At 49.6% G+C, this 26,346-nt stretch overlaps 5 protein-coding genes across 5 annotated transcripts; 4 read left to right on the top strand and 1 right to left on the bottom strand.

Moving 5' to 3' along the window:
- Positions 1–2,800: 2,800 nt before the first annotated feature.
- On the top strand, positions 2,801–4,943 carry BCR38DRAFT_404719 (uncharacterized protein; the record flags this gene model as incomplete). The annotated part of the gene is made up of 2 exons (XM_040857868.1): positions 2,801–2,827; positions 3,123–4,943. The coding sequence occupies 2 exons, from the start codon at positions 2,801–2,803 to the stop codon at positions 4,941–4,943; spliced, it is 1,848 nt and encodes a 615-aa protein (XP_040721252.1).
- A 1,656-nt stretch (positions 4,944–6,599) lies between these two features.
- On the top strand, positions 6,600–8,782 carry BCR38DRAFT_480156 (P-loop containing nucleoside triphosphate hydrolase protein; the record flags this gene model as incomplete). Its single annotated transcript, XM_040863244.1, has 2 exons — positions 6,600–6,966; positions 7,017–8,782. The coding sequence occupies 2 exons, from the start codon at positions 6,600–6,602 to the stop codon at positions 8,780–8,782; spliced, it is 2,133 nt and encodes a 710-aa protein (XP_040721251.1).
- A 610-nt stretch (positions 8,783–9,392) lies between these two features.
- BCR38DRAFT_520003 (multidrug resistance-related protein) lies at positions 9,393–14,949 on the top strand (the record flags this gene model as incomplete). The annotated part of the gene is made up of 17 exons (XM_040865155.1): positions 9,393–9,599; positions 9,665–9,867; positions 9,917–10,573; positions 10,620–10,843; positions 10,900–11,182; positions 11,234–11,467; positions 11,522–12,261; positions 12,309–12,471; positions 12,518–12,856; positions 12,902–13,025; positions 13,076–13,147; positions 13,206–13,256; positions 13,304–13,368; positions 13,420–13,561; positions 13,613–14,089; positions 14,161–14,244; positions 14,307–14,949. The coding sequence occupies exons 2-17, from the start codon at positions 9,777–9,779 to the stop codon at positions 14,947–14,949; spliced, it is 4,389 nt and encodes a 1,462-aa protein (XP_040721250.1). The 5' UTR covers positions 9,393–9,599; positions 9,665–9,776.
- Positions 14,950–16,573: 1,624 nt separating this feature from the next.
- Positions 16,574–18,633, bottom strand: BCR38DRAFT_470566 (uncharacterized protein; the record flags this gene model as incomplete). Its single annotated transcript, XM_040862838.1, has 3 exons — positions 16,574–16,829; positions 17,195–17,262; positions 17,452–18,633. The coding sequence occupies 3 exons, from the start codon at positions 18,631–18,633 to the stop codon at positions 16,574–16,576; spliced, it is 1,506 nt and encodes a 501-aa protein (XP_040721249.1).
- A 4,580-nt stretch (positions 18,634–23,213) lies between these two features.
- BCR38DRAFT_520001 (uncharacterized protein) lies at positions 23,214–24,602 on the top strand (the record flags this gene model as incomplete). Its single annotated transcript, XM_040865154.1, has 6 exons — positions 23,214–23,390; positions 23,444–23,798; positions 23,848–23,965; positions 24,028–24,092; positions 24,151–24,181; positions 24,236–24,602. The coding sequence occupies 6 exons, from the start codon at positions 23,214–23,216 to the stop codon at positions 24,600–24,602; spliced, it is 1,113 nt and encodes a 370-aa protein (XP_040721248.1).
- Positions 24,603–26,346: the final 1,744 nt, after the last annotated feature.

Here is a 26,346-nt window from a genome sequence, read left to right as displayed (position 1 = left end):
CAAGCTTGAAGTTTCTTGTACTCTAGCCACCATTTTTTTCTCAGCTTTTCCAGACTCGAGAAGCGCGATACCGTCATTGACAGCCTGCCAACCCGTGCTTTCAAAGACCTGATACTTCGGGGTTTGAGTGCACCAGTCTCAAGGTGGCCTTCAAATAATCCAATCCGCGATGCAATGTTACGAGTGGTCTCTGCGCCGATTTGATCTTCGATGCGACGAATGAGACCCAGCTCGACACGATAGACTGACTTGGATCGGTATTAGGTTGTCCTAATTGTGACCTGGCCATTGGTAGCTCAGACCAATGAGTTCATCTGATTGGCAGTAAACCTCCAGGATAATGCATTGTGTCATCTGCAGGCTCGAGATATGCTAGTTTCTTATTCTGACCTCCTTTACACTTCTGAGCACATCAATGGAAATAATTGCAACTTGTCATCAACAGACGAGAACAAACTCTCCGTGGCAGAGGAAATGTCCTCAAAAGCTTTGATACTAACATCATGCGAGTACGCCCCAGAATCAAAGATTCGGCCGAACTCAGCCCTGGTTATGCTGGATATCTCCTTAGTTGCTCCTCGGCGGAGAGGCGGTGGTTTAACGTCGCTGACGCCCCGTTGGTGAAGGCAACCTGCAATTTGGTGAGTTGATTAGATGGTCCCACGCATTAAGAAAGTCACAATACATCGGTTTTAATCAGAAGAGCAAGATCCCAAGACTCTGTATTCGCAAAGTTAATCGAGCTTAAGATGTAAATGATGCAATCTCCGAGGGATTTGGGGCGAGTACCTGAATTCCGTATTGACCGAGCTTCGACTGGCCCTAAACACGTTGACCCATTGATGTTTCTCCTCGGCTTTAGTTCCAGGGACTGGCATGATAAATTTGAGACAAGCTGAAACACACATAGCCACAGTCTTGGAGAGTCAATTCACTACTATTCAAGCTTGCCGAACCATCTTTTACATATTGGCCAACACAAACGCTAGGCACTTCGTCAACATTGACACTACTAACTTACACCTTCCACTATGCACCACCGCCAGCATCGAAGCTGAGTGCCGCCGGCCAGCTCGTGATCTGGAGGCCGTTTGCTGCAACATTAGTCCATTATACTGTCAAGCGTTTCGTATGTCCAGCTTGACGTACAGACACTCAAACAGGGTTGACGCCAACAACCAGGTTCTTAACCAGCACTTGCTTGAAATCTGGTGATGGTCTTGGGATATTGTCTACCACGACATACGGCTCATCCGGGCTTGCAACTGTGATTATAGTTTGCGTCGCCATATTCGACTTTCTTTACGAAAAAATGGGATAAGAAGGGTAACGCCCATATCCCTAGCTTGAGCATGCGACAATGCTCCAGCTCCATGAACCCACGCGCTAACTCTACCAGACGGCCGAATCATCTAATATGTAGTCGTGGATGACATCTGAGGCTGTTCTAATCTCCCCATAGTAAGCCACCAGGAGCAGTCAGAGCCAACGCCGTTAGTTGAATACTTTAATGAATTAAACGGCTGAAATCAAGCCTCGTTGCGCTACCCTGCCCATTCCGCCTCTGGCTCCTCGCAGCAAAGGCAAGATATTGTACCAAGAGAGAACGCGCCACAACGTACTGGATGAAGAACCCGAAACAGGCTCTGAGTTTGCAGGTATATCAGCATACCAACGCGTCAGGCCGTGCTAGCCTAATGGTGTCGTGGGCGGTGCATCCGATGCCATCCTCTTGATCAAAATCCTCAGATGTCAAAAAGGGACAGGATGTAGAGCATTGCTCAATTCAACTTTGAGACCTGAGATTCAGCCTTATCTGATGTCTAGTTGCCCTTAACCTGAGACTAGTGGTGTCCAGGATGAACGTCATCAGTGATAAGCGGATGGCACGCTGATGAATTCTAAAATTAGTCCCCGCGATATCTCCACGACGGCATCGATCGGCCGCAGCGCAAAGCGTGGGGTAAAACAACCTTGTTTGCATTTTGACAACCAGCGCAGAATGCTGTTTACGTCAATTTTGGTTGCCCTTAGGCGTACAATATCGCCCGCTGATGTGTGATTGTTGCAGCCCACGCCGTGCTACTTGCGGGCTTGCTTGAGTAGTACAAACAGGGGCTCTCTTCTTTTGGGGCCCTTGCACTCTTCCCGCGTATCGCGGTTTAACTTTACCCCAGCCGCAGCCGTTTCGACGAGATCTAGAATGGTTAAAGACGACGATATGCCATTTTCCATACCAGAATTCGGTTTCTGCAGTGTCGGCTCAAGACTTTCGTGGCCATCGTAAGACTGCTCCTGCGTAAGACTGCTCCTGCGTAAGTAGATGGAGTGTGTCGCTGTGAATTGTGAACGTGGGAAGGTCGGAAGATAAAACTCAAAAGGGAGCCTTGCTGAAGACTCACCATAAAGATCGTGGAGTCCCTCGCTGTTGGAGGTCGTGCTATTGGGGTACAATGGACGCGCTGTTGAGGACCCTGAATTTGAGCAAGAGACCCAAAGCCCGGCCCGCCGACGGATGACACGACCGAGTACCCCATACAAATTTAGATCACAATCGAGGCAGCACGAACCCGTCGGACCCATGGACAATTGCGGGAAAACGAGAACACTCTGCTGCGACTGATACTTGACCAACTCATCGATCGAAGCCTCGGCAGCTCCTTTGCGGTTTTGCGATTGTACACGCTTACAATGAACTTGGATACGTTCACTACAAGTGTCTGTTCTCAAGTTCTAAGGTTAGTCCAGATGATCGACCTGCTGGCTATGGCATCTGCCCGAACCATTGATCTACCCCACCATGACTGCTGCTGCCACCACCACCTTGGTATAAACGTAGACCTCCAAGGTGATGCAACTGCCCCGCATCATTCGATCTCGAGCTTTCATGATCATCCACATCTCTCCACACAACATTATCTGCGCTTCACTTTACTACCCAGTAACTTGGCATCTTCCCATTTTTAGCCTTCGCCATGAGATAAGATCTGTTATACGCCATCCGATCAAACAAACTGACTGGCGATCAACTGTGCTGCAAGGCGTACACCGACTTTAAGAGCTCCTGCTAACAGGGCTTCTCGCGTTGTCGCTGATCTGGTCCTGAGCATCCCCCGTCAAAGATTTGGAAGCGACGTCACAGATCCTCATTCGTTCCACTGTGTAGTAAAGTGGACAATCAGCCGGCGACTCAACCCTCGTATCAATATTTGCCAGTGTCCTCAGCTTCTGCAGGCTCTGATCTGTCTGCGCCTGAAGCCCGATATCAAGCCTTATCGTCGGGTATTGGGCTGTCCGATAACGTACCTGCACACTTGCCTCTCAGCGCACAACCCTCCGCTGCTATATTCACCTCGCACGAGACTCACTGGTCGCCATTCACCATCTTATTCAGAACCGCACTGTCTTCTATTGTCATCCGGGAATCACCTCCTGCAACCTCAACATCTTTGCCTGTCGCCAGGGCACGTGGAGGTCGAGCATCGCATGTGGAGGCAGCCAACACCAAGCCTGTACCCTCAGCTGACCCCAACCTGGCAGAATTGGTAAAATCAAAAGCATATCTGGAGGAAGACTTTCACAAAAACAAACTTGTCGCCGCAAGAATGGCGGATACAGTTGATGAAGTAGATCGTGGCGGTGACGACGGCGTGGATGTAAATTCCCGGTCCGAACATGACCCTTCTCGAGACACGGCAGTTCCGGACCTGGCGACACCACAACAACTTGGCAATGGATTCTTTGTTCTTCCCTCAGGCTCCTTGTCGCGGCCAACTACTCGGTCTATATCCAGATTTCAGAGTGTCTCGAGCGTGACCGAATCAGGTCCCAAGACAGATCCCAAAACAGAACTTCTGAGTAGGCTGCGAAGTGCGTCCTCCAAGGCCTCTGGAGGTGGTACAGCTTCGAGCTTGGAGGATTCGAGAGATATTAAGCGCCGAGGAGAAGGTGATGAAGAAGAAAAAGTGATGGAGGAGGTTGTCGTGCGCCCTCCGACCAAGAAGCGCAAGTTGACCACGTCCAACGAACTTTCGACACGTGAGCAATCGCAAACCGCTACCCGTCGCTCGGCGAGGATCAACCCGCAGAATGAAGATCTCCGGGAAGGAACCCCGCAAGTTGCCGAACTGAATAGCGCTGGTGGTTCAGCACGCAGCAAGCACAGAAAGCCACCGGTGAAGCCCCGGAGAATGCCTCTACGACGCTCGGCACGGCTCTCCAAACCCCTGACCGAGTTCCACATGTATGCAAATTTACCTCCCGAGCTCAAGATATGTGTCTGGGAAGCCGCTGTTACTCCTCGCGTGGTTTATATCCGCAATCGAGCCTCGATCGCCTGGAACTTTCCGTTCACGAATGACGTTCAGAACTCACAGCCCAAGTGGTTTATGACCACAAAAATCTCGGCTGAAGTGGCGAAGAGCTCGTATGTGAATATGTTTGCATTGCATTCCCCCGACGACGATCGAACCAGTCAAGTCGTCAATCCCGAAACCGATATCATTATCCTTGAGCCTTGCTGCAGCGGTTGCAGAGGGCATTATTGCACTCGCCATCAGTTCAGCGACGATGACCGCTCTGCAGTCCGGTCTATGGCGGTCCAGACGGAGCCTCGTGGATTGCCTCTGATGGCTCTGCCCTGCTGGGAGAGCATCAGCAATGCGTGGCGTAACCTGGAGACACTCTATCTTATGAAGGAACCTCTGAGAGGTAACCACAAAGAGGAGAAAGCCATTCTTCGTATCACAGAAGAGAGTCGTGAGGTGGAACTGCGGAAGAAGTTCGACGAGTGGAAAAAGGGCAACGGCAAGGATAAGAAGATCACGAAGCTCGAGTTTGTGGTTGTGGTGAACAAGGAGACGGAGCCCAAGGCTCTCAAGAACAGATACAAGGATGTCAAGAATCGTAACACTGGATTGCCCGAGGACGTGATCATCGGATAAAAACCAGGAGCGGCATCACAGCGGTACTGTTGGAAAACAGTAATCTGAGTATGGAACGGATCCCCGGCATGGTTGTGGTTACTGTGATCTATTCTCGATACCCCCTGAGAGGCGTTTTGGAAGGGAGGGACATCTCTGATGTACTAGACGGCTGGCAGGCATTTTATTGGAGTGGATCTCCGTCCATCGTTGATTTGCATTGGATGCTCTGGGGTTTGCGGCCATACTTTGAGCGAGGTCAGTTCGGAAACCTTTGGGCATAGTCCTCCTGGACTACTCATAAATTTACAGGTCTTGCTTTTCTCTAGGTAATTAGGGGGCGGAGGTATACAGTTACCCAGCGTCTAGCCCCTCGAGCAATACATGCATTCTATTGACATTGTGGGCAATCGCAGCCCACCGTTCATTGTTGTTGTTCTTATGACTATCGTTACTTGCCGTAAGCTCTGGCTAATCTACAGTGGCCACACTGGGTGGTCCGTGCGGGGCCGAACACTGCCATTTCTGCCCACAGAGATCTTGCGACTCTTTACTATGGCTCGTACTGTATTGATGGATATGATGGACATCAGAGGATTTTGATAGCAGCGAATGCCCTTTGGGGCGTGAACTTCGAGATGTGTTCTCCATTGACTGTACGGTGGATTGGAAAAAGCCAACTGGGGTTCCCAGCACTCGACTAATCCTGTCGGCGTAGCCTACGCCTTTTACTGGGCAAACACCAACTGCCAGCTCTTGTTAGTCTAGACCTTGGACACTCTGTCATCTGTGACGTTATTCCAGCTGGGCAGCATGAATCGAATTGCGTTTGCAGAATCAGAAGGAGGCGCTGGTATTGATAATGGTGTGGTCAAATACTTGAGTTTGCAATTAAGCGAAGGAATATCCGCTAGACGATAATGCTTATAACGACGACAACAACTATAGCACTTCGTAAATGCCATAATGCGTCACAATAGGCAATTTCGACTCCTCAACGTTGTCGTGGACCGACGTCGCACATTGTCTGACATCCCATCGTGTAAGAATCTGCGATTTCATTGAGGCGATACTCTGTTGTTCAACATCCTGCTCCAATGGAGGCCACTTCCGCTTAGTCTGATGCTCGGGCATGGCTGCCTGAAGGCTTAGCTCCGCCTCCCAATGGTCAGAACCTACATAAGCAACGTCTAGCCAAGGCAGCCTGCCACTAGGCTACACAAGCTTTGCCCCCTCGGGGTAGGTATCCCGCTCCATTTGAAACTAAGATGTCAGTTCATTGGGGACTCTGTGATACCCGCAATGCACTTGTCCCAGTCGAGCAAGGAACGGCCGTTGAGATAGACTTTTGATTGGCCACGCCAATGGAATCACAGCTTATTACCACGGGCTGAGTCAATGCTGCTGCCAAGAAGCATTCTGTGATAGCGCCCTGAAGGCTACACTCATGCAGGTAAGATATATAGGGGAGACCTTCAGGTTTTAGTATAAGATCAGGACGGCAGCTCACCCATACTTCAACTTCTTGCCCTAATCTTCATCTTCATTCCCAGAACTTGATCTATACCTGCAGTTCGTTCAAGCCAGGCAGAGAAAGCATCATCGAGTGATTACTTGACAATTTTCTTACCAAATCTTTCCCACATCCATTACTCCCTCAGCACAAACACCAGCATCATGGGATCTGTTGATGATGAGACCTCTTCGGTGGTCATGGTGACTCCAGCTGGTGGATCCGATGGAGGAGCAGAGGAGGCTGTCAATTGCAGCAAAAAAGAGACGTCCGATTCCAAGGAGACAGCAGACACTGGAGACGCCGGTGAGAAGGAAAAGAAAGACACCGACTCGGACTCGGACTCGGACTCGGAGTCTGACGACAAGCAGAAGGACAAGATTATAGTTGGCATGGTCGCCGACCGAAAAGACCTTTATCAAGTCATTGACAAATACAATCAGCCCAAATGGACGGAAAGATGCCCCGAGGACCTAGAAGAAGCTGCCGAGAATGAGGAAACTCTGAAATACGCGGTGCTAGTGCGCAACAGTAAGTTCACGTACCATATATTCCAGTCGAAAAAATCTGACCCTGTTCAGAAAGGAGCTGTGACTCCCGCAAGAAGCTTGAAATCGACAGTGTCGTGATCCAGAGCCCGTTGCTGAAGGAAGTTCTCCGCGACGTACTCAAGGATTATCCTGGTGTGACCACCACCTTGGCCCGGCTGACATTTGTTGCGCCCTTCAAACCCTTCGTTCACCGCTGGGAGGAGTTGACCGCAGCGCTTGATGGCGATTATGACGAAACAACCAAGTCCCACCTAAAACTGCTCCACACGGTTCTGTTCGAGGAGCTGAAAGATATCATCTCCGCCACCAAGGATTACATCAAGAACAAGGTGATCACTTATGAACACGTTTGGACCATTTTCCAGCCCGGCACCATCATCTTTGCGTCCCGGTATGGTCGCCCTGTGACCGTGCGGCTTCATGAGGGACAATTCACCAATCACTGCAAGTATGGACCTTGTTACCTGCTCAAGTGCGATCGTCTCGATTGGGACGGATCAAAATTCGGATACGACCTGTCACAACACATCATTCTCCCATTCGCAGGTACTCTTTCCATCACCGACCTAGACTGCTTCCCCCTGGCCTACCATTCCGATCAAGAGACAGTTACCGCCACCCTGATTGCGCGAGGGGCTCTCTTTGAGCGCCTCGCAGGGTATCACTACAAGGCATACAGGGGCAACGCCATTGAGCAAAAGGAATGGGGTCCAGCCAAGATCACAGTCGATTGCCGTGTGGTGATCGACGCCTATGCCCATGGGAAGGCGAACCCGAACCAACAGCCAAGCCTCAAGCCCTTGCAACAAGTGAAGGACACTGGGAACATCCACTCTTCCGACCCTGACGATGGCTACTCGTCCAACAGCTATAATGACTTTGACAACGACCGGGACGACGACATTTTCGTCAATGAAGGCAACAAGCCACTCCCCCTTTCCGAAGAACAGCTCCTCTTGTGCACGCCCATTGTCAAAGGATATGCGCTGAAGACCAAAAAATGGCTCGAGTTCTTCGTCGACGAGATCACAGAGATTGTCTTCAATGAGCGCGCATTCGAGTGTCTGGTTCTCCCCGAGGGTCACAAATCTCTCATTCTGGCCTTCGCCCAAAGCCAGATCAAGAATAAGGACGCATTCGATGACGTCATATCTGGAAAGGGAAAGGGCATCATCATGTTGCTGTCTGGTGGTCCAGGAATCGGGAAGACGCTCACGGCTGAATCAGTCGCGGAGGACATGCAAGTGCCCCTCTACATGATGTCCGCCGGAGATCTGGGCTCGGCATCTTGGGAGATCGAAACGAATCTCAATCAAGTGCTTGAGATGGTGGCGAAATGGAACGCCGTCCTGCTCCTCGACGAATGCGACGTATTTCTAGAGACCCGGAGTACGCACGATCTCGACCGCAACCGCATCGTATCCATCTTCCTGCGCACTCTAGAGTATTACGAGGGCATCCTTTTCCTGACCACGAACCGAGTAAAGGATATGGACGAGGCGTTCCACAGTCGCATACATATAAGCCTCGAGTATCCTGCGCTGGACGAGTCGGCGCGCAAGGCCGTCTGGACTGGATTCTTGGACCGCAGCAGCGTTGGTAATGAGGCTGTTGCTGCGAAGCACGAATTGACGGAGGAGGACGTGGATAAGTTGGCCAGGCTGGAGATGAACGGACGGGTCATCAAGAATGTGCTCAAGACGAGCCACTTGCTTGCTTGTCATAAGGGGGAGATGCTAGCCTATAAGCATTTGAAGACGGTGCTGCAGATTGAGGGGTACGCGATTGAGGACTGAGCGTTAGAGGAAGGGTCGATGACAGGGCGGGTAGACATAGATTAGGCGATGGCTTGCCTCATACATATTTAAAGGCGCACGCTACATGTTTATAGTTAGGCAGATATCAATCTGGGTTGTTTTCAGGATAAGCCTTCAAAATCTCCTGCAAGATCATTTGTTCAAGCACGCCGTGTTGATAACAAATAGAAGCGACTTATGCCTTGCAAAAGGTAGTCCGAGGTTTGCCCTCTCGCTTGCTTCATCCACCGCTTCAGTGCAATATAATCAGACCCTGTGCCTCTGGTTGATCAGAACTGACTAAAGGAGCGGGGGCAGTGAGCGTAACCAATCATATTCTGAGGCGGAACAATCTGTATCTATATATAATGTTCATGATTCTCTACTCTAACCTAGTGTGTATATCCGAGTTATTAGGGTGGCTTATCTGGTGAACCCATAATATTGCGGTTACGTGCTATATGTCTTTACATACTGAATCATCATTGATAGACAGCATACTCAATTTTTCTTTATATTGATGTACACGATGGTTTTGTGATAGATCGATCTTCATTCCAGACTATTTCTATCCATGATATATCGATTTGAGGAGTGCATGTCTGGTGATATTACCATCTCGCAGCATAGGTACTACATAGGCACTGGCCGCGCCGGGTTGATAACTCACCCTGATCATGATTTACCCCCATGGCTTCCCCAAGTCACCCAGAGCAATTCTCATGGGCTACGCGCAACCCGAGCATTTGGTTCACGCAGTTGATTCTGGTCGGTGTGGCACATTTGGCTCTAACCTGATAGGGCCGTAATCAAGGAGGTAAGTTGCGCCGAATGCCTTTGAACGTCAACTATGTCGTCCGAAGCTCATCTCGTTCTATCTAGGCAATCAACTAACGACATTGGACATCTTAGCAGGACACATGCACATATTCTAACAAGCCGCAACACCCCAACCTCAGCGTCTTGGGGTCTAATGCCCTACGTCTAGGCGAAGATGGATTCCGCCAAGCCTTTGGTTTGCGACGATAATTCATTTGGTCCTGGGGTAAAGTCCCCGGATTGTCGGGGTAGTTTCGACTTCACAAGCAAGTTTTGCTGCGACGCCTGAATATGAGCTCGATTAACGAAAAGCAGTTCTCTTTGAAGAAAGCATCTTCACAATTCTTCCAGCAACTCTTTTCATTCTCCTTGCTCCGTTCCGAGCCCTGCGGCTGCTTCGGCGCAGGATCAGGGTCAAGAGAACAGCCCTGTACGCTGGGAAAGTGGTTGCGATCGGGGCCTACATCGGTCTCCAACTTGCGGTTCTGGTGTTGACAGCCCATTCTGCGGTGCAAACACAGGTCTCAATCGCTTCGGCAACGCTGTCCTTGGCCTCCGGACTTAGCCTAGCAGTGCTATCTCATCTGGAACATGCCAAATCTATTCGGCCTTCTTTCTTAATCAACATTTACCTCATCGCAACTGTACTACTCGACATCGCCCGAGTGCGGACACAATGGCTCCTGGGAGAAGACGGCGTCGTTGCTGGTGTTTTGACGGCATCGGTGGCGGTCAAGGTTGGCATGCTTCTGCTGGAAGCTGCAGAGAAACGCTCTCTGCTTCTTGGGTTGGACAGGAACTTCTCGATTGAGAGCACGAGCGGAGTGTTCAGTCGCAGCTCTTTCTGGTGGCTGAACTCGCTCCTCGTGAGTGGCTTCAAAAAGGTTTTGACCATGGACGACTTACCTGCTATCCACGAGAAGCTGGACTCGGACCGCTTGGCTGTACAATTACAGTTGGCTTGGGGCAAATGTGAATAAAGACAACGTTGACGGAGACGAATGCTGACAGATTACAGGTAACCAAAAGAGAAAGCACTCACTTGCATATGCTTGCCTGTGGAGTCTGCGCTGGGAGGTGTTGGTTATTGCCGTGCCAAAGTTCTGCTACGTTGGACTCAGTCTGACTCAACCGTACCTTATCCAAGATGTCATCGCTTTTGTCCAGACGGCGGAGACAGAATCTGAAAACACCGGCTATGGCTTGATCGGTGCATTCGGCTTCGTTTATCTGGGGTTAGCGGTAAGTCTGACGATATCAGCCGGATGATCTTAGGCCTACGTTGCTCATTATCCCAGATCATGACGGGTTGGTTCTCTCACTTGTCGTTTCGAATGATGACCATGATACGTGGCGAGCTCATCACCGCCATCTACGCAAAAATGATGACCCTCCAAATAAACAATTTGAACGAGTCGGCGGCTATGACCTTGATGGGCGCAGATGTTCAGAGGATCGCAGAGACGTTCTACTTCTTAGTCATCGATGTAATCCCGTCTGTGGTCCAACTTGGTATTGCCATGTATCTACTTTACGTCCAACTTGGTGCTGTCTGCGTTGCGCCGATCATCATCGCCACTAGTAAGTGCTCAACACAGACCTTCAATTCCCATGGCGTTGACCGTGAAACAGTATCTACAGCATTGTCCACACTGCTCGCTGGTCATGTCACCGTGAGGCAGAAAGCATGGTTTGAAGTCATCCAGCGGAGAATCAACTACACATCAGAAATATTGGGTTCGATGAGGAATGTCAAGATGCTGGGGCTCACCGAGACCATGTCTGCAAACATACAGCAAATGCGCGAGGTTGAAATGGATAGCTCCAGGAGATCTAGAAAAGTGCAATCACTCAACGTCTCACTAGGTAAGCACTCTCACTCATGGCCCAGTTGAACGACAGGCTGATTGCTTCTGCAAGTAAACCTTCCCGAGGTCTTCAATAGGTTCCTCATCTTTGCGGCATGTGCAATCGCGGCTAAGATCCAAGGAACCGATGGTGTTTCCGTTTCACAAGCAATCACTGCCCTGGCGGCTCTCAACCTCCTAACATCGCCTCTTGCCGACATACTCAGCGCGATACCTACAGGATGGGCTGCTTTGGGCTGTTTCGAAAGAATTCGGGAATTCCTACTGGAGCCTTCTCGTGTGGAGCAGCGGTTGCTACAGATGCCAAGCAGGGATAATACCAGACGATCCACTCAAAGCCAAGCTGGCATAGAATTGCAGTCTATGGAATCACCCATGCAAAATGCGATTCGCTTAGATCACGGCAGTTTCGGTTGGTCAGAATCCAGTTGCAATATTGTACAGGAGGTTTCGACCACCGTCCAAGCCGACTCACACCTCACCATCCTGGTTGGGCCGGTGGGTTGTGGTAAATCAACATTTCTCAAAGCCCTTCTCGGAGAAACCCCCCAGCTTCGAGGTCAGTTGTCCGTCTCCGAGTCCCAGATTGCCTATTGTGATCAAACCCCTTGGATCATCAATGGGTCGATTCGTGACAATGTCGTTGCTGGTTCGGATTTCGACGAGGCGTGGTATTCAACCACAGTCCACGTTTCTGCCCTCGATACAGATCTACGCCAGATGCCGGAGGGAGACTCGACAGTTGTTGGTAGCAAGGGCGTCAAACTCAGCGGTGGTCAAAAGCAACGACTGGTAAGTTGGCCATTCCAGAAGTGGATGGGATTGATTTGACATTTTAGTCTATCGCTCGAGCAGTTTACTCGCGCAAGAAGTTGGCTATTCTCGATGACGTCCTGAGTGGCTTGGACTCGGCCACAGAAGAAATTGTATTCAAACGAGTCTTCAGCCGGGAAGGAATCTTCCGCATGACCGGCACCACGGTCATTATGGCGACTCACTCAGGTATGGCCCAACCCTCGGCTACACGCGAGGTCCTAATATTCTGCAGTAAAACGCCTACCCCAGGCCGATCTTATTCTCGTGCTTGATCAGACAGGGACGCTTATTGAACAGGGTACTTTTTCGGAGCTCAATGTGCCGGGAAACTACATTCATCGCCTCCAGGTGAAACTTGAAGAAGAGAACCGCCATGAAGAAACGGACGGGACCACAGCCCAGCCGTACGCGAGGCCTAAGAACGTTCGCTCGGAAACAAGCGTCGCCGATGAGAGCCGAAAGACCGGAGACTGGACAACTTACAAATACTACATTCGTTCACTCGGTCCGTGGTACATGGCCACCTTTGTCGCCCTTGTGGCGGCAAACGATGTGTGCAGTGGCATGATCAGTAAGTTACCGTGAATATCATTCAAGGGAAACTGACAAATGGCAGATGTGTGGATAAACTGGTGGGCTTCGAGTAATGAAAGTGGCGGCGACTCTCGTTTGGGGTACTGGCTCGGTATATACGGCTTCTTGGGCGTTATGGAAGGCGTCTTCTTAGTCGGAGCCGTTGCGTGAGATCCTCGGTTCTGCCGAAGCTCTCTCGTATTGCTAACCAGGACAGGTTTCTGTGGATTGTCATCATCCCAAAGTCTGGCAGCAACCTGCATCGATCTATATTGGATGCTGCTATGAGGTCAGTATCCACTGTCTAGCGACGTGTTATGCCTACGACTTTGCTAACAGCTCGATAGAGCTCCATTGTCATTCTTTGCAGAAACTGAAACTGGGGTGCTTGTTAACCGGTAAGGCCCATCTGCACAACCCTATCGTCTAATTAACAGAGAAACAGATTCAGCCAAGATCTTCGCCTTGCAGACATGACGCTGCCAGGGAGCATAATTAATTGCGCATTCCGTGAGTCTCTTGATGTCAGGCATGTGTAAGAGGCTGACTCATAGCATGTAGAACTCGGAACCTGTGCTGTAGTCACAGCATTGTCAGTAACAGCAGTTGGATACTTTGCTGCTGTACTTCCCGCCGTTTTGGGTGCGCTTTATTTCATCCAGAGATTCTACCTCCGCACATCGCGTCAGCTCAGACTTCTAGAGTAAGTCTTCGGCTTCTACACCGCCTCTCCCAAAACTAATGCCGTCTAAAGACTCGAGGCAAATGCCCCTCTGTACTCCCATTTCATCGAAAGTCTGAACGGCCTCGTCACCATCAGGTCTTTCGGGTGGACTGGGTATTACACGGCTAGAAACGTGCAGTTTCTCAATACGTCTCAAAAACCCTTCTATCTACTTCTATGTATCCAGAGGTGGTTGGTTCTGGTTCTTGATCTCGTTGTTGCAGGACTTGCCGTATTACTCGTTGGCATGGCCGTTGCTTTACGGTCCCAGCTGGTTGCTGGTTTTCTGGGTCTGGCCCTGGTGAACATGATGAATCTGTCCCATTCCTTAACATACTTGGTGCAACACTGGACAAATCTCGAGACGTCCCTAGGAGCCATTGCCCGCATCAAGGACTTCTCGGATAAGACACCGGCTGAGGAGTCTCTGGAAGATAGTGAGGACCCAGGTGCTAACTGGCCGACGCGAGGGGCTCTCAGGTTTGAGGGCGTGTCTGCCAGCTACAGGTGAGATCCTCCTTTTTTTTCTTTTTGTTTTTTTTGGCTTTGGAACTATACTAATCGCATTATTAACCAAGTGACCCAAGTTCGCCTGCCTTGAAGAACCTAAGCTTTAGCATCGAAGGAGGCCAAAAGATCGGCTTGGTCGGGAGGACAGGAAGGTTGGTTTCCCTTATACCGCAGAGCTTGTCTACCGTTAGTAGACTAACATGTTGCGACCCAGCGGCAAAAGTTCCTCCACCCTCGCCGTCATGCGCTTGATCAACGTAGTGTCCGGCCGCATCATCCTCGACGACGTCGACTTATCGACCATCCCCGGCTCCATCATTAGAGAAAGAGTCATCTGCCTCACCCAGGACCCCTTTTTGTTCCCCGCCTCAATTCGCTCCAACGTCGACCCCCGGCGCAACGCCTCCGACGCCGCCATCGTCGCCGCATTGGAGAAAGTCGGTCTTTGGACCGTTCTCCGAGACAGAGCCGCTGACAAGAATAATCCTACTGCGTCCACCATTCTCAATAACCTGATGGACACGGAATTTCTCTCGCACGGCCAGCGCCAGCTGTTCTGCCTCGCCAGGGCCATGCTCAAGAAGGGCAAGGTCCTGATTCTTGACGAACCGACTAGCAGTGTTGATACGCAAACGGATGCGAAGATGCAGGAGATTATCCGCTCCGAGTTCCGTGACCATACCATCCTCATGATCGCGCATCGTCTGTCTAGCCTGCTTGACTTCGATCGCGTCGCTGTGCTTGATGGGGGAAGGCTTGTGGAGTTTGGGAGACCCGCTGAGTTGCTGAGAGATTCGGAGAGCAGTTTTGCCAAGCTTTATCAGGCATCATCGGGACGATCGCATGTTTTGGTTTGAGAGGATGATGTGAGGCAGGATGATCTGGTTGCTGGATGAAAACGTTGGATTGGTATCACGCATGATGATTTGTGTATACATGGTTTGTGGTAAACAGGAGACATATACCATTTTCATCAAACAGACGATGGCTATGGGAGTCAAATAGGAAATTCGCAACCTGAGTATTTTTTTCCAGATGCTTCTACTGGAATAAACTGGTATAATACCAAAATAGCCCCAGAACGGCACTGGAATCTTTCTAGGGGGCCTCCGCATACTCTCAGAATGCTCGATCCTGTGAAGCAACAAAGTTCGTTATGACCATCCCCTGCTATGGAAAATCAACCTCGGGGAAGCGGGATTCCAAAAGGCCAGGCATCTGAGCTCTCCAGCTCGAGGCTTTCATGCACCCAGTCATGGCGCACTACGGGTAATGCGAATCGTGTTTCGAGGGAGACGCCAGGTTGAGATCCTGCCAGCTTATTCCAGCTCGGGGACTAAATCGAATCTTAGACATGTGCGCAGCAACTTCGACAGATGTCAAAGCCAGGATAAAATTGTAAGTTAAACACCTGCATGACCGCGCCATACTGGCAAGTTTCTGCGTCTTCAACTCTCTTTCCATCTCCCGCCGTAATAGTCGCAGGTGCAGTCACCTGTAGTCAGCTGAAGGTGACTACATCCGGTGGGCAACCGATCAAAAGGCTACAGCCGCCACTGGGGAAAGGGGCGATCTTCAAGGTCAGTCCTTCGCGGTGTCCTTTTCAACGGATTTGGCTTTAGGGTAGCAACACCTGGTTCTCGGGCTTCAAACGCCCCGTGTCTTTGGAGGGTCGTCCGGTCCTCCTTTTGGCGCTCAGGAGGCGGAGCTAAAATGCTGGGCGTAGTTGGGTTTGAACCTCTCTCGCGGTGGGTGTCAGTGGATTGTGCCAGACACCGCTGATATCGTCAAGAGAAGTGCTCCTTCCAGTGAACTCGTTATTGGCGGGGATACGAAGGACCTCCACCGCATGTAATCCAAATACCGGTTGGCTGCCGCTTCTTCGATATGTTGATCTCATCTCATTTCCTCATAGTTTCAAGGTCAAACGGAACACCATTGCAGATCGCAGAGATGACAGCAGTGTAGTTGTTATAGTAGTTGATTTGGGAGGTCTCGAATGGGTGGGGGCTGGCCATGTGGTTTAGGGACTGTCGAAGCAAGTCGACGTCTTCCCTGGTCAATTGAAAATATCCCGTTTCTCGTTCATGCCGCGCAGGCTTTGTTCGAGGAGCCAGTCTCTCAGTTTCGATATCAAGATGTTGTCCCGTTCGTTGGGTTTCGGGTTCGGTGGCCTCCCATGTATCCAGCACAATGGTGGATATCTCAACCTTGGCGTGCTCTCTTGGGGCGTTCTGTCATTTAAATTGATCGAATAGTGCCGACGAACTCCGTTGCGGAAGTGGACCCAAGGAATCGAGGTATTCCTTGACTTGTAGTTGAACTGCCCGCGAGAGTCAATATCGGAAAGTGGCAACCTAGCCTCCCATACTGGGTGAGATATCAGGACGGTCAGCTCCTACCAGAGGCCGTCCCACTCGTCTCTAGTCTTTTTTGGAAACAGACGCAATCTCCAGTTGAAACGATCGTGCGGGCTTATCTTCAAGACGTGCAGCATGGCCTTCCAGAAGTTGAGTCTGAGGGCCGTCTGGGAAAGCTAGTTGTAACCATGTTTGGCGATCTAATGGCAATTGTGTTGGTGCTGTTGTTCTTAACGGGAAGTTGAACCAAATGTTCGTACTTCGTAGCTTCGCGTGCTCCAAATATAGCCACCAGTTGGGGTCGAGGTTGTTGGTAGTGTCGCGCCGCCGCCTTATTGGAGGTCACCTTCTGAGTTAGAGTCGGCGCTAATGGTGCGCTGGTATTTGGTCAGTCTGTGTTATTTTAGCCTGTCTCGGCGGGTTGAACCCACATCTATGCGCCCTGATGTGTGCGTGGTCGCAATTCCGGCCCCGGCAGAGTCGAAGGTGTCTGCACGAGATGGGGTTATTGTCTCGCAGATTTTGTACATAGTTCTGGCTCTGCGGGGGATAAAACTCTAACTGCCTTCTGCCTTCTGCCTTCTCTTTAGCTGGTGTATTCCTATGCCTTTGGGGCTTTTACATCTTCTTGCGAATGGCGGTGGTTCTTCCATGTTGATGGTGTTGAGTAAGAGTTGTCATCAGGGAGTTTTGGGAAATCGGAAAACTTTCGAGACTCAAGGCTTTCCATTAAATCAAGTACCTTTCATCTTTATATTGGTGGTTGGGTACTTTAGTGGCTTTAAACAGCGTGATAGTTCGGTATGCACACTGGAATAAACAGGCATAAATATTACTATAATCAGACTTCTATCTGACTATACCATTAACTACTGTTATGGTCTTTCCTGGCATCTAATTTATGATATACATTCAGCTCAGAACATAGCCACGAACCGTTTCCATATAGAGCTGCTGCAACTTCTTCATCCGCGGATGATTTGCCACCCCACCACTCACCGAACTTGATTTGCTAGAATATCCCTCGTTTCCGTACATTTCCATGAAAGCCGCAAGACCAGCTTTCCTCGTCGTAACAGCCTCTCTGTAAGGCTCTAGGTCATGCACAGGCAAACTCATGAACTGTCGATGCTTGGAGGGCTCCAAAACCCAGACCAATCCTCGATCTCTCAGGCACGCCAGTTCGTCCTCAACGATGCCAGCGCGCCCAATCCGATACGCTTCCTTCCGACTAAAATCTGCGTTCGCCGCAGTGCTAGCGGTGTCAGATGCAACGAGCCTCAAAACTGTTGAAGTAGACGACTCTTGCGGCTGCAAAAGTTCCGCATCGTCGAGCCAGTGAAACAACAAACTCCCTGACCCCAAGTGAGAACCCCAGGGGTTGATCTCTATAAGCCTTGTCTTGAAATCCAGCTTACGGACTTCAGCGTACACGTCCAAAACACAAGAGTTGAAGCTGAAAGTAGGGCCGATATCGTCCCATAGGGCCTTGACCTGCTGTACGAGTCGTCGGAGCGTATCATCTGGGATGTCGGGATAATTAGGCTGGTAGAACCTGCTTTGGCTGATGGCGGCGACTTTGTTGCCGTGTATATAACAGCGCCACTCGCTAAGTTTGTCGAGTTCGGCATGGTATGGGAAGAGATAGATTTTGTTGTCGGTTTCATCGGGAGCTGAGAGCAGACGCAGGAGCGCTTGCACAGTGCGTTTTGAGGAGATGATTTTGATGAGAGCTTCACTTATCGTGAAGACGGGCTTCAGATCGCCTTTGTCTGCGTCTTTGGGGGAACAGTGGCTCATGCGTACGAAGAAGCCCGATCTTGGGATCTCACTGGGCAGTGAGAATTCGTTGCTTAGGCTTTGCAGCGAGGTCTCGTCAGTAGGTATGGTCTTCCCGTAATCTGTTTTTGCCACTAAGGCGAGGAGCTCTTGGAGTTGAATCTTGCTCAAGTTCAGAACGGTTAAAGGCGATCGAAGCATGTGCTTTTCAACATGGAGTGAAAGCCACCGGCCCATGTTGAATTCGTCGAGCGCGCGCTCGCGGTGGTACAGAAATAATGGGGTAAGGTAGCCTGTATTTTCCAGCCATGGTGCCAAGGAGTGATGATTATAAGAGTTGAGGCGATCCTCGGGGGATGTGCGCAGAGGCATCCTCTGGATCACAACATCGTCGGTTGCCATCTTGTTCTTGGTTGTGTGATCGGGTTCAGTTTGAAATGCAGTGTAGAGTAATATATCCCGGAAAGTTGACATTGATCAAGACATACATGTTTATCTCGCCGAATGACTCACTTGAAGACGCCTATGGAAACGGCACGTGTTAGAAGGTTGGCGCTATTCGTAAGAAATGGTCGGACCGTCCAAGAAGTACATCAACAATAGAAAATAGTGCAGAACGACAAGTTCGTCCTACGGCTCAAGCGTTTCTCACGAACCCTTACTGCAAGTAGCAACATTAAGTGCCGGATTGTTGAGCGCTTGATGAGGAAAGTGAATAATTCGATTCTTCCTGAATGTTGTGGTTTCTGGATAGTATGATTGCTTCCTGGTCTCCCTAGGTTGATCGTCCACATGTTGGATCGCACTGGTACTGGGATTCTGGCTACATACCAAGATGAATAAGGGAAGTACAGGTGTGCGGGTAGGGGTCCAAGCCGCACAAGGGCCCTGTAGTTGTAGATGAGATAAAATAGCCAGCCAAATAGGGCCCTCGGTCAGCCAGTTAACTAGCCAACCAAGCTTTCCCAACACACACACTTTACCCCCCATATGCAGACGCATCACAGATGTGCCTCACCGTGACCTTAGGCCACCAATTCGACATAACTATGATCAATCAGATTCAATACGCACTTCTATAACTATGCCTCCATTACCAGGACTTCCTTGCCAGTAAACGGTCACAGCACTTCTTAGTAGTTTAGCAGCTGGACTATTTAGACGTTCGTCACACTAAGGACACGTCTAGAGTAGAAGAACTTGAAGGCATCGTAAGCGGAAGTTTCTTACGCTAGATCCAAATAAGAGACTTATCTCTAGGAAAGAGATAATCGCACAGCAGGTGACTGCTACCGCACGCAATCGCCATATGCTATGTCACGGGAGAGCCGCTGTAGCCGTTGAAGTTAATAATAAGTCCTCTATTGCTCAGCTAGCGATTCTGAAAGCTCCAGCTCTAACGAGTCGATTATTAGGCTCAAAGGGGGTGAGGGGGGTAAGAGCTAATAGTTAACTCGGGGTCGGAATCGGAATCCGTAACGTATAACTCATACCAGAAACTTTCGCCGCCCAGCGCGACACAATTATTACATATATCGATGGAGATCTTTAAATAATATGTATCTATACTATTTACGGCTTCATATCTCAATTATCGTTAGAGTGCTGTGTCATACAACATATAGTGTTATAGTGGGGAAAGTGTCCAATCGGGGGGTGCCAGGCAATATTACCAAGAAGAACGATCTTCTTGATTGCAAAGATAGAAACCGACAAGAAACATGCTCACAGGGACTGGAAAGCGAGTTTCATATGGGACCGAGATATCTATACCGCATTGGGTAATCGGTTGCTACGGCTTGGCTCTGGGGCTCATGGATTTGGAACAGCGCCAGCTCCATCCAACTGCCTGGCTGGGATTCAAAATATTCTTGGCTCACAGGAACTCCTTTCTGAAGCTCAATCTGTGGCGACTGACTAAAGCAGAGCCAATGGCGGGGATTCAGATTATTACTGGCTCATGGGAACTCCCTCCAAATCACTCTTTGGCGACTGACTAAAGCAGATTCAACGGCTGGGGTTCAAAATGTCACTGCCTCTCAAGCTCAATCCTCGGCGATTGACTAAAGTAGTTCAACGGCTGGGATCCAAAATATCACTGGCCCACGGAAACTCCATCTCAAGCTCAATCTTCGGCGATTGACAAGTAGATTCAACGGCTGGGGCTCAAAATACTATTGACTCACGGGAATTCCCCCTCAAGCTGACTCTTCGGCGATTGACTAAAGTGGATTCGACGGCCGGGGTTCAAAATATTACTGTCTCTCAAGCTGACTCTTCGGCGATTCACTAAAGTGGATTCAATGGCTGGGGTTCAAAAATATCACTGGCTCATGGAAACTCCATCTCAAGCTCGATCTTCGGCGATTGACAAGTAGATTCAACGGCTGAGGCTCAAAAGACTATTGGCTCACGGGAACTCCCTCTCAAGCTCAATCTTCGGCGACTGACTAAAGTAGATCCACCAGCTCTACCATCTCTTGGCGGACAAGACATCATCGGATGCCAACATTCTACTCCGAGTCGACTATACCCATATTTACTGCATTATCACAGAATTAGGTTTATTCCCCAAGACTTGGTAGTAATGCATCCGGAAAGACGACCTGCCGGCTAGCTAAAAAAGGGGCCAAGAAATGGGAAATCAAACTGGGAGCGATACTATGTAACATACCCCACAAGCAAGTTGGCCACTTTTTCTTGGCACCGTACGAACAACCTTTTAATTAACATCTTTACACATACCAAGATGGGATCGAATTGGAAAGAAAGCAACATGATTCTAGCGTGTCAGGCGCTTCAATCGAAACCCGAATTAAGCATCCGACGCCCTGCCCAACTCTACAATGTCCCTCGTACAACTCTAGCTAACCGAAAACGCGGACTACTATCTCGACGCGATACTCGACAATCTAGTCAAGAAATTGAAGACCTAATACGGGCGCATATAACCCATATCTCGAAGGAGGATTTCTTTTCGCTATTCTATAGGGCGTATCGTACGACTATAACTAAGTCGAATATCCAGGCAGGTTTCAGGGGGACAGGACTTATTCCATACGACCCGGAATATGTGATTTCACAGCTGGATATTAAGCAGTCTCAACGGGATATTGAACAGCAGCTACAGGATGATATACGTGTAAGTCGTCGTCGTATGAGGCGCTGTAGGATCTGCGGAGAGCCCGGACATAATGCTCGTACTTGTGAGAATGATAAAGATACGTACGAGGAAGAGGATTCCGATTAGTTTGAATTATTATTTTTTAGTTTAGTTAAGTTATTGAAGTTATTCATACGGTGCCAAGAAAAAGTGGCCAACTTGCTTGTGGGGTACGTTACCCATAGTGGCTTTATGTCTATTAATTACTTTGGGAATATTGGATCATCCTAAACTATTATACTGAATGAGTTACTTATGTTGTATTTTATAGGCTTGACAGGACCTCCAATAGGTTCAGATGTTTCGATAGACCAAAATGCTCACTACCAGCTTAACTGTTATTACCACGTCTGATATTCACGTCATTATAAGCTGGAGTTTGGGAGTTACCGAAAAGAACCGAACCCAACTGGGCGTCCATTCCATACATAAGCTAAAACGTGGACGTCAAAGCTAAGTTCCACGTGATATTCTAACTTCATCTGACTCTCGAACTCAAGACACGAAGCTATTTGAAACGAGTTCCAAGTATCATCTCAGCACAAGATCAATATATTCCCCAGAACTATATGCAGCTGTTATTGCGTGGGGAATCGTATATCAGACGAAGTTTGATGCCAATCTCCGCAGCAACCTTGCTCCCCAAGTTTTCCCGCCCTATTTTCCTTGTCCACCATCAAACGTGGCTCTGAGTCGTGGAGGTTTTGTGGCGTTTAGATTCAAGTAAAGTCCCTTGAATTCAGAGTCCGATAGCTAGGGATCAGTTGATTATTTGCGATCGACAGCAAAGGAAGCGCGGGCTTTCCCAAGTTAACCTGGTCACAATGAATGTATTTTGATCCTAATACAGCGTAACTATAGTAGGCCGAATAAGTTCTACTATAGATATCGAAAGGCTGGTACGAACATATCTCATCAATCCAAGATTACGAGGCTGCAACGAAGCATTCGTATTTATCAGGTTCCGAGTATACCGCGGATATTTGAGGATTGCTACCAGTTTATTTCTTAATTCGTTATTTAATTATCGGCAATATGTGCTTTCTTCCGTTTTCCGTTGTTACGAAGAATCTTTCATCATCCTATAAGATTCTAGTACTGGGAATGCCCCATTAGACCTGAGTAAGTTTAGCCCGGTTTGGGCAGAGTAGCGTAAGACTTGGCCTGCCGGAGTGGAACAAATAACCGAAGGCATGACTATGATGGCTCAAGGACTAGTGGGTATTGGTTGTTTACCTGCCGAAGAAGTTTAAAACCGAAGCACGTTCCCCAGTCCTTCGTATCAAACCAGAGCAGCGTTCGTCTGATTGTTCTCGTTTCAAAAAACACACAGCCTAGGAGCTTGACGACAAGTCGGATTTAAATACACAACTCATGTACTTATTGTCCACCTCTTAGAATGGTTGATGGGCCCTCTTTCCCTGCCAGAATGTTTGACGTCGACTAGATGCCAGGGATCAGGGTGCCCCAGCTACACCTGAACTCGTTATAACACACGGCCGTGCTGGATGCAGCGAAGGGATGGCTCTACTTGCCCCCACATGAGAGGTTGAAACAGACTGACACGGTGAAAGTTTAGTCGACAGCTCTGAGATCAAAGTCGGATTGCTTGTTATGCCAAGATCGAGCCAAGTAGTGGACTGTTCAACGCTCCCACAACCGCCTTGATCCATGTGGATCGAGCACAAATGTCCGTGGTGAGTCGTCACTCAAAGCCAGCTTATTTATCTCGTCACATCCAGTTTAATCCGCCCAAGATAATTTGCAGTCGGTAGAATAAATCTGCATTCTAGTCAATCGTCCCTTCCACATGCAGAACATGTCTCATACTTCACCAGTAGTTGTGGCTGAGGACCGGCATGATAGGAGGGTTTTGATAGAAGGAACCATCGGGTTCATAGCGTTGGCCACCATTATGGCCGTCGCGAGAATCTACACTCAAATCAAGATGAAGGGCAAGACGCAAGCGGATGATGGCATGATTATTCTCGCTGTGGTAAGTTACTTCCTCCCTTTTGGCGATGTGACTTTGAGAACTAAACGAGTCAGATCTTCCAATGGGTATGGGCTGGGATGGTTATTGCTGGCGTGGACTCGGGCGATGGGCGCCACTCTGATACTCTCAGTCCTGAGCGGCGATACAAAGCGGTGGAGCTGTTCGTCTTTTCGACACTTCCAGGACTCCTGGGGCTTGCCCTTCCCAAACTTGCTGTCGTGGCTATGGTTTGTCGGCTGCTGTTGCCTACTCAGTGGCACCGGGCATTCCTCTGGTCTCTCGTGGTTTTCAACATCATTGTCTTCGTGGGCGTTGGAGTGCTCGTCATGGTGCCCTGGTTCACTTACGCTCCACGCAACATGTCGTGGGACCCATGGTTGACCATCCATTACTACATGGGTGCTGCAGGTGCGCCATATAGCATCTCACTCCTGCGCGCGTCGTTGACAGTCTCTAGCATTCTCGGCCTTTGTTGACCTTTATCTTGCTGTGTATCCGACCGTGGTTCTTTTCAAGCTCAATATTTGCCTGAAGAAGAAGTTGTTACTGAGCGTTATGCTTGGGTTTGGTGCTATGTATGACACCTGTTGCCCGCTTGGACTTCGAAGACGCGCAGGCTAATCACAACTTGACATAGCGCCGCCGTGGTGTCCATTAACAAGAACGCACGCTTGACCGTTCTAGCGAGCGCCGATTGGACGTGTAAGTAGCACTCGCCATGAAAGCTGTCGCAATTTCAAAAGCTAATTTGAGTGGCCAGACGACACTGCGGAGCTGATCATCTGGACCAAGTGAGTTCTTCCAAGACATGGGCAACTGGATTTTTTTACTAATAAGAAGCGCAGCATCGAAGGAAGCGCCATGATCATGGCAGCTTGCATTCCATTCCTGCAACCACTGTACTACATTACCCTAGGTCGGCGTAGCAAGCAGATTCCTGAGCCCATGGCCAAATCGGTTAGTGATACGAACCCGGATCCAGAATTGGGTTCCATCCAACCATCGGACAGCCAAAAGTACGGTGTGCAGCCAAATCCGCAGGAAGAGAATCCCAAATACAAGGTCAGCGCCAAAGCGAAAACCGTTTCAGTCATTAGCATTGTGGACCCGGAGATCACGTTTCCTCCCAGTGCTGTCACATCGCCTGTCACCGTGTATCATCCTCACAATCCAGAGTACCAACGGGCCAGACGTGACAGCATGGGTCGGTAGATGCGAAGTTCGCTGAATCCAACGATGAAAAAGATGATTCAGACACTAGAGTCTACAGGGAATTTCTGCATCCAGGGGTTGACGGCAGGTAACAGCTGCTGTCTGCTGTGGTTATGATCGGCCTGTGGCATGCGGCGGCATAGTGCATTTCAGCCTACCCCCAAACCACTATCACCCATGCTGTGATGAGCTAGAGATCAGAAAAGAATTCGGTAACCTGGTTGTCAATGTACATGCCGGTTCGTTACACTGTGTCAAGTTGATTCTCAGTGTTTACACCAACCACGCGCCGGTCCATCATCAGCTGGCTTGACAGTCCTACACAGCCTAGGCAACGTCTTGAACGTTGCTAAGATGCGCCTACCCAGTGTCTCTTCCGATAGAGTTAATTATGGGTAATGGTGCTGTAGCCCCTGACGCTGCCTCCGTTGCATCTTACGATTGATGGGCCAGCAGCGATGGCCTCGTTCCGCGACAATCGGGCCCTGAGCTCTCCTCAGGTTTGCGTGAGTCTTAGCTGCCCCAACCCTAAATGAATGTTAGCTGAGCAAAACAGCGACGGACTGGTCGGTCACTCTGCTGGAGTCAAGTTTGACGGGGTAACTCACATCACTGAACTGAAGAGCAGTGAGCGTGCATATGCGCTCTTGTCCAGTTTGAAGGACCGCGGCAGGACAGTTCAGTGTGGCGGCAGGCCCTACACCGCCCGTCACGTCCACGTCTCATCAACTCAAACTTCGAGGATGGCTCCGTCAATATCCCTAACTCAGACACCAGAAAGAGCAGTTGCTTGATGCACAGGCCCACCCTGAGGTACGCCGATTTCGACATATACCCGGGCTGCGGCGGAAGACTGAGATCGACGTCTATGACATGGTCATAAATTACGTTGTCTGCTTCGAACCCGGAAACAGGTCAGGTCCAGAGGGTCGGCCGAGGTGGCGGACCTTTACATGTTCTAAATTTCAGTCTAGACAGTTAGAAGGTCTGTTAGATTGAATGGGATATCACAGATATGTCCTGGCGAGGCATGAAGGAAGCTCTTCTGGACAGACTGGACCGGTACCGACACACTTTGGAACGCCGTGCTTGTGACTGGGAGGTCATAGCATGAGTGTAATGTATCATGGCTGAGACGCGGACGTAAATCTTTTACTTCTGTCAGGAGAAGTCCAACTTTTGCCAGATCTACAGGCGTCGCACGGGTGACAAAGGGTGGCGACGCGGTTGTAATTATCTCAGGATATGAGGATGCTGAAATTGGGAACGTTTGACGGGCTTTGGGAGGTGTACTTGTCTCTCCCCCTTACAAGCCTTGACATCAGTAACCTGACCCCCAGACGCCCTGGTTGTGCCTACGCTACCCTACCGAATAAAAATGTGACCGCTATATATATTGAGAACAGCTGAGGGCATTGTTAGTGTCAAATTTACACTTGCCGTGAGGTTGTCATAACTACTTGTTGACGTTACATTCGACGGCATAGACGGGCTGATAGATGCATCAGCTCTCATCACCAGAGCTAGTACCCCTCTGCGAATCTGAAATGGCCCATGATGAGCTAAAGCCGTCATTGATCAGAAATTTCATAAATCCGACTGACTAGATGTTCTCAGCTTCTCTGCACTTGGGAATCCTGCACGTCTACGCTTTTGTCAGAGGCGGACTCAAGAGAGAAACTCATGGCCTTGTCTGGTCACCTCACAACCACAAATTGAAGGCCCCTTTCGTCGCTGTGTCTCA

This window comes from Pseudomassariella vexata, assembly GCF_002105095.1.
Source record: "Pseudomassariella vexata strain CBS 129021 chromosome Unknown BCR38scaffold_1, whole genome shotgun sequence".
NCBI lineage: Eukaryota > Fungi > Ascomycota > Sordariomycetes > Amphisphaeriales > Pseudomassariaceae > Pseudomassariella > Pseudomassariella vexata.
Note: the sequence above shows the minus strand (reverse complement) of the source record. Positions and strands in the feature narration are given on the sequence as shown.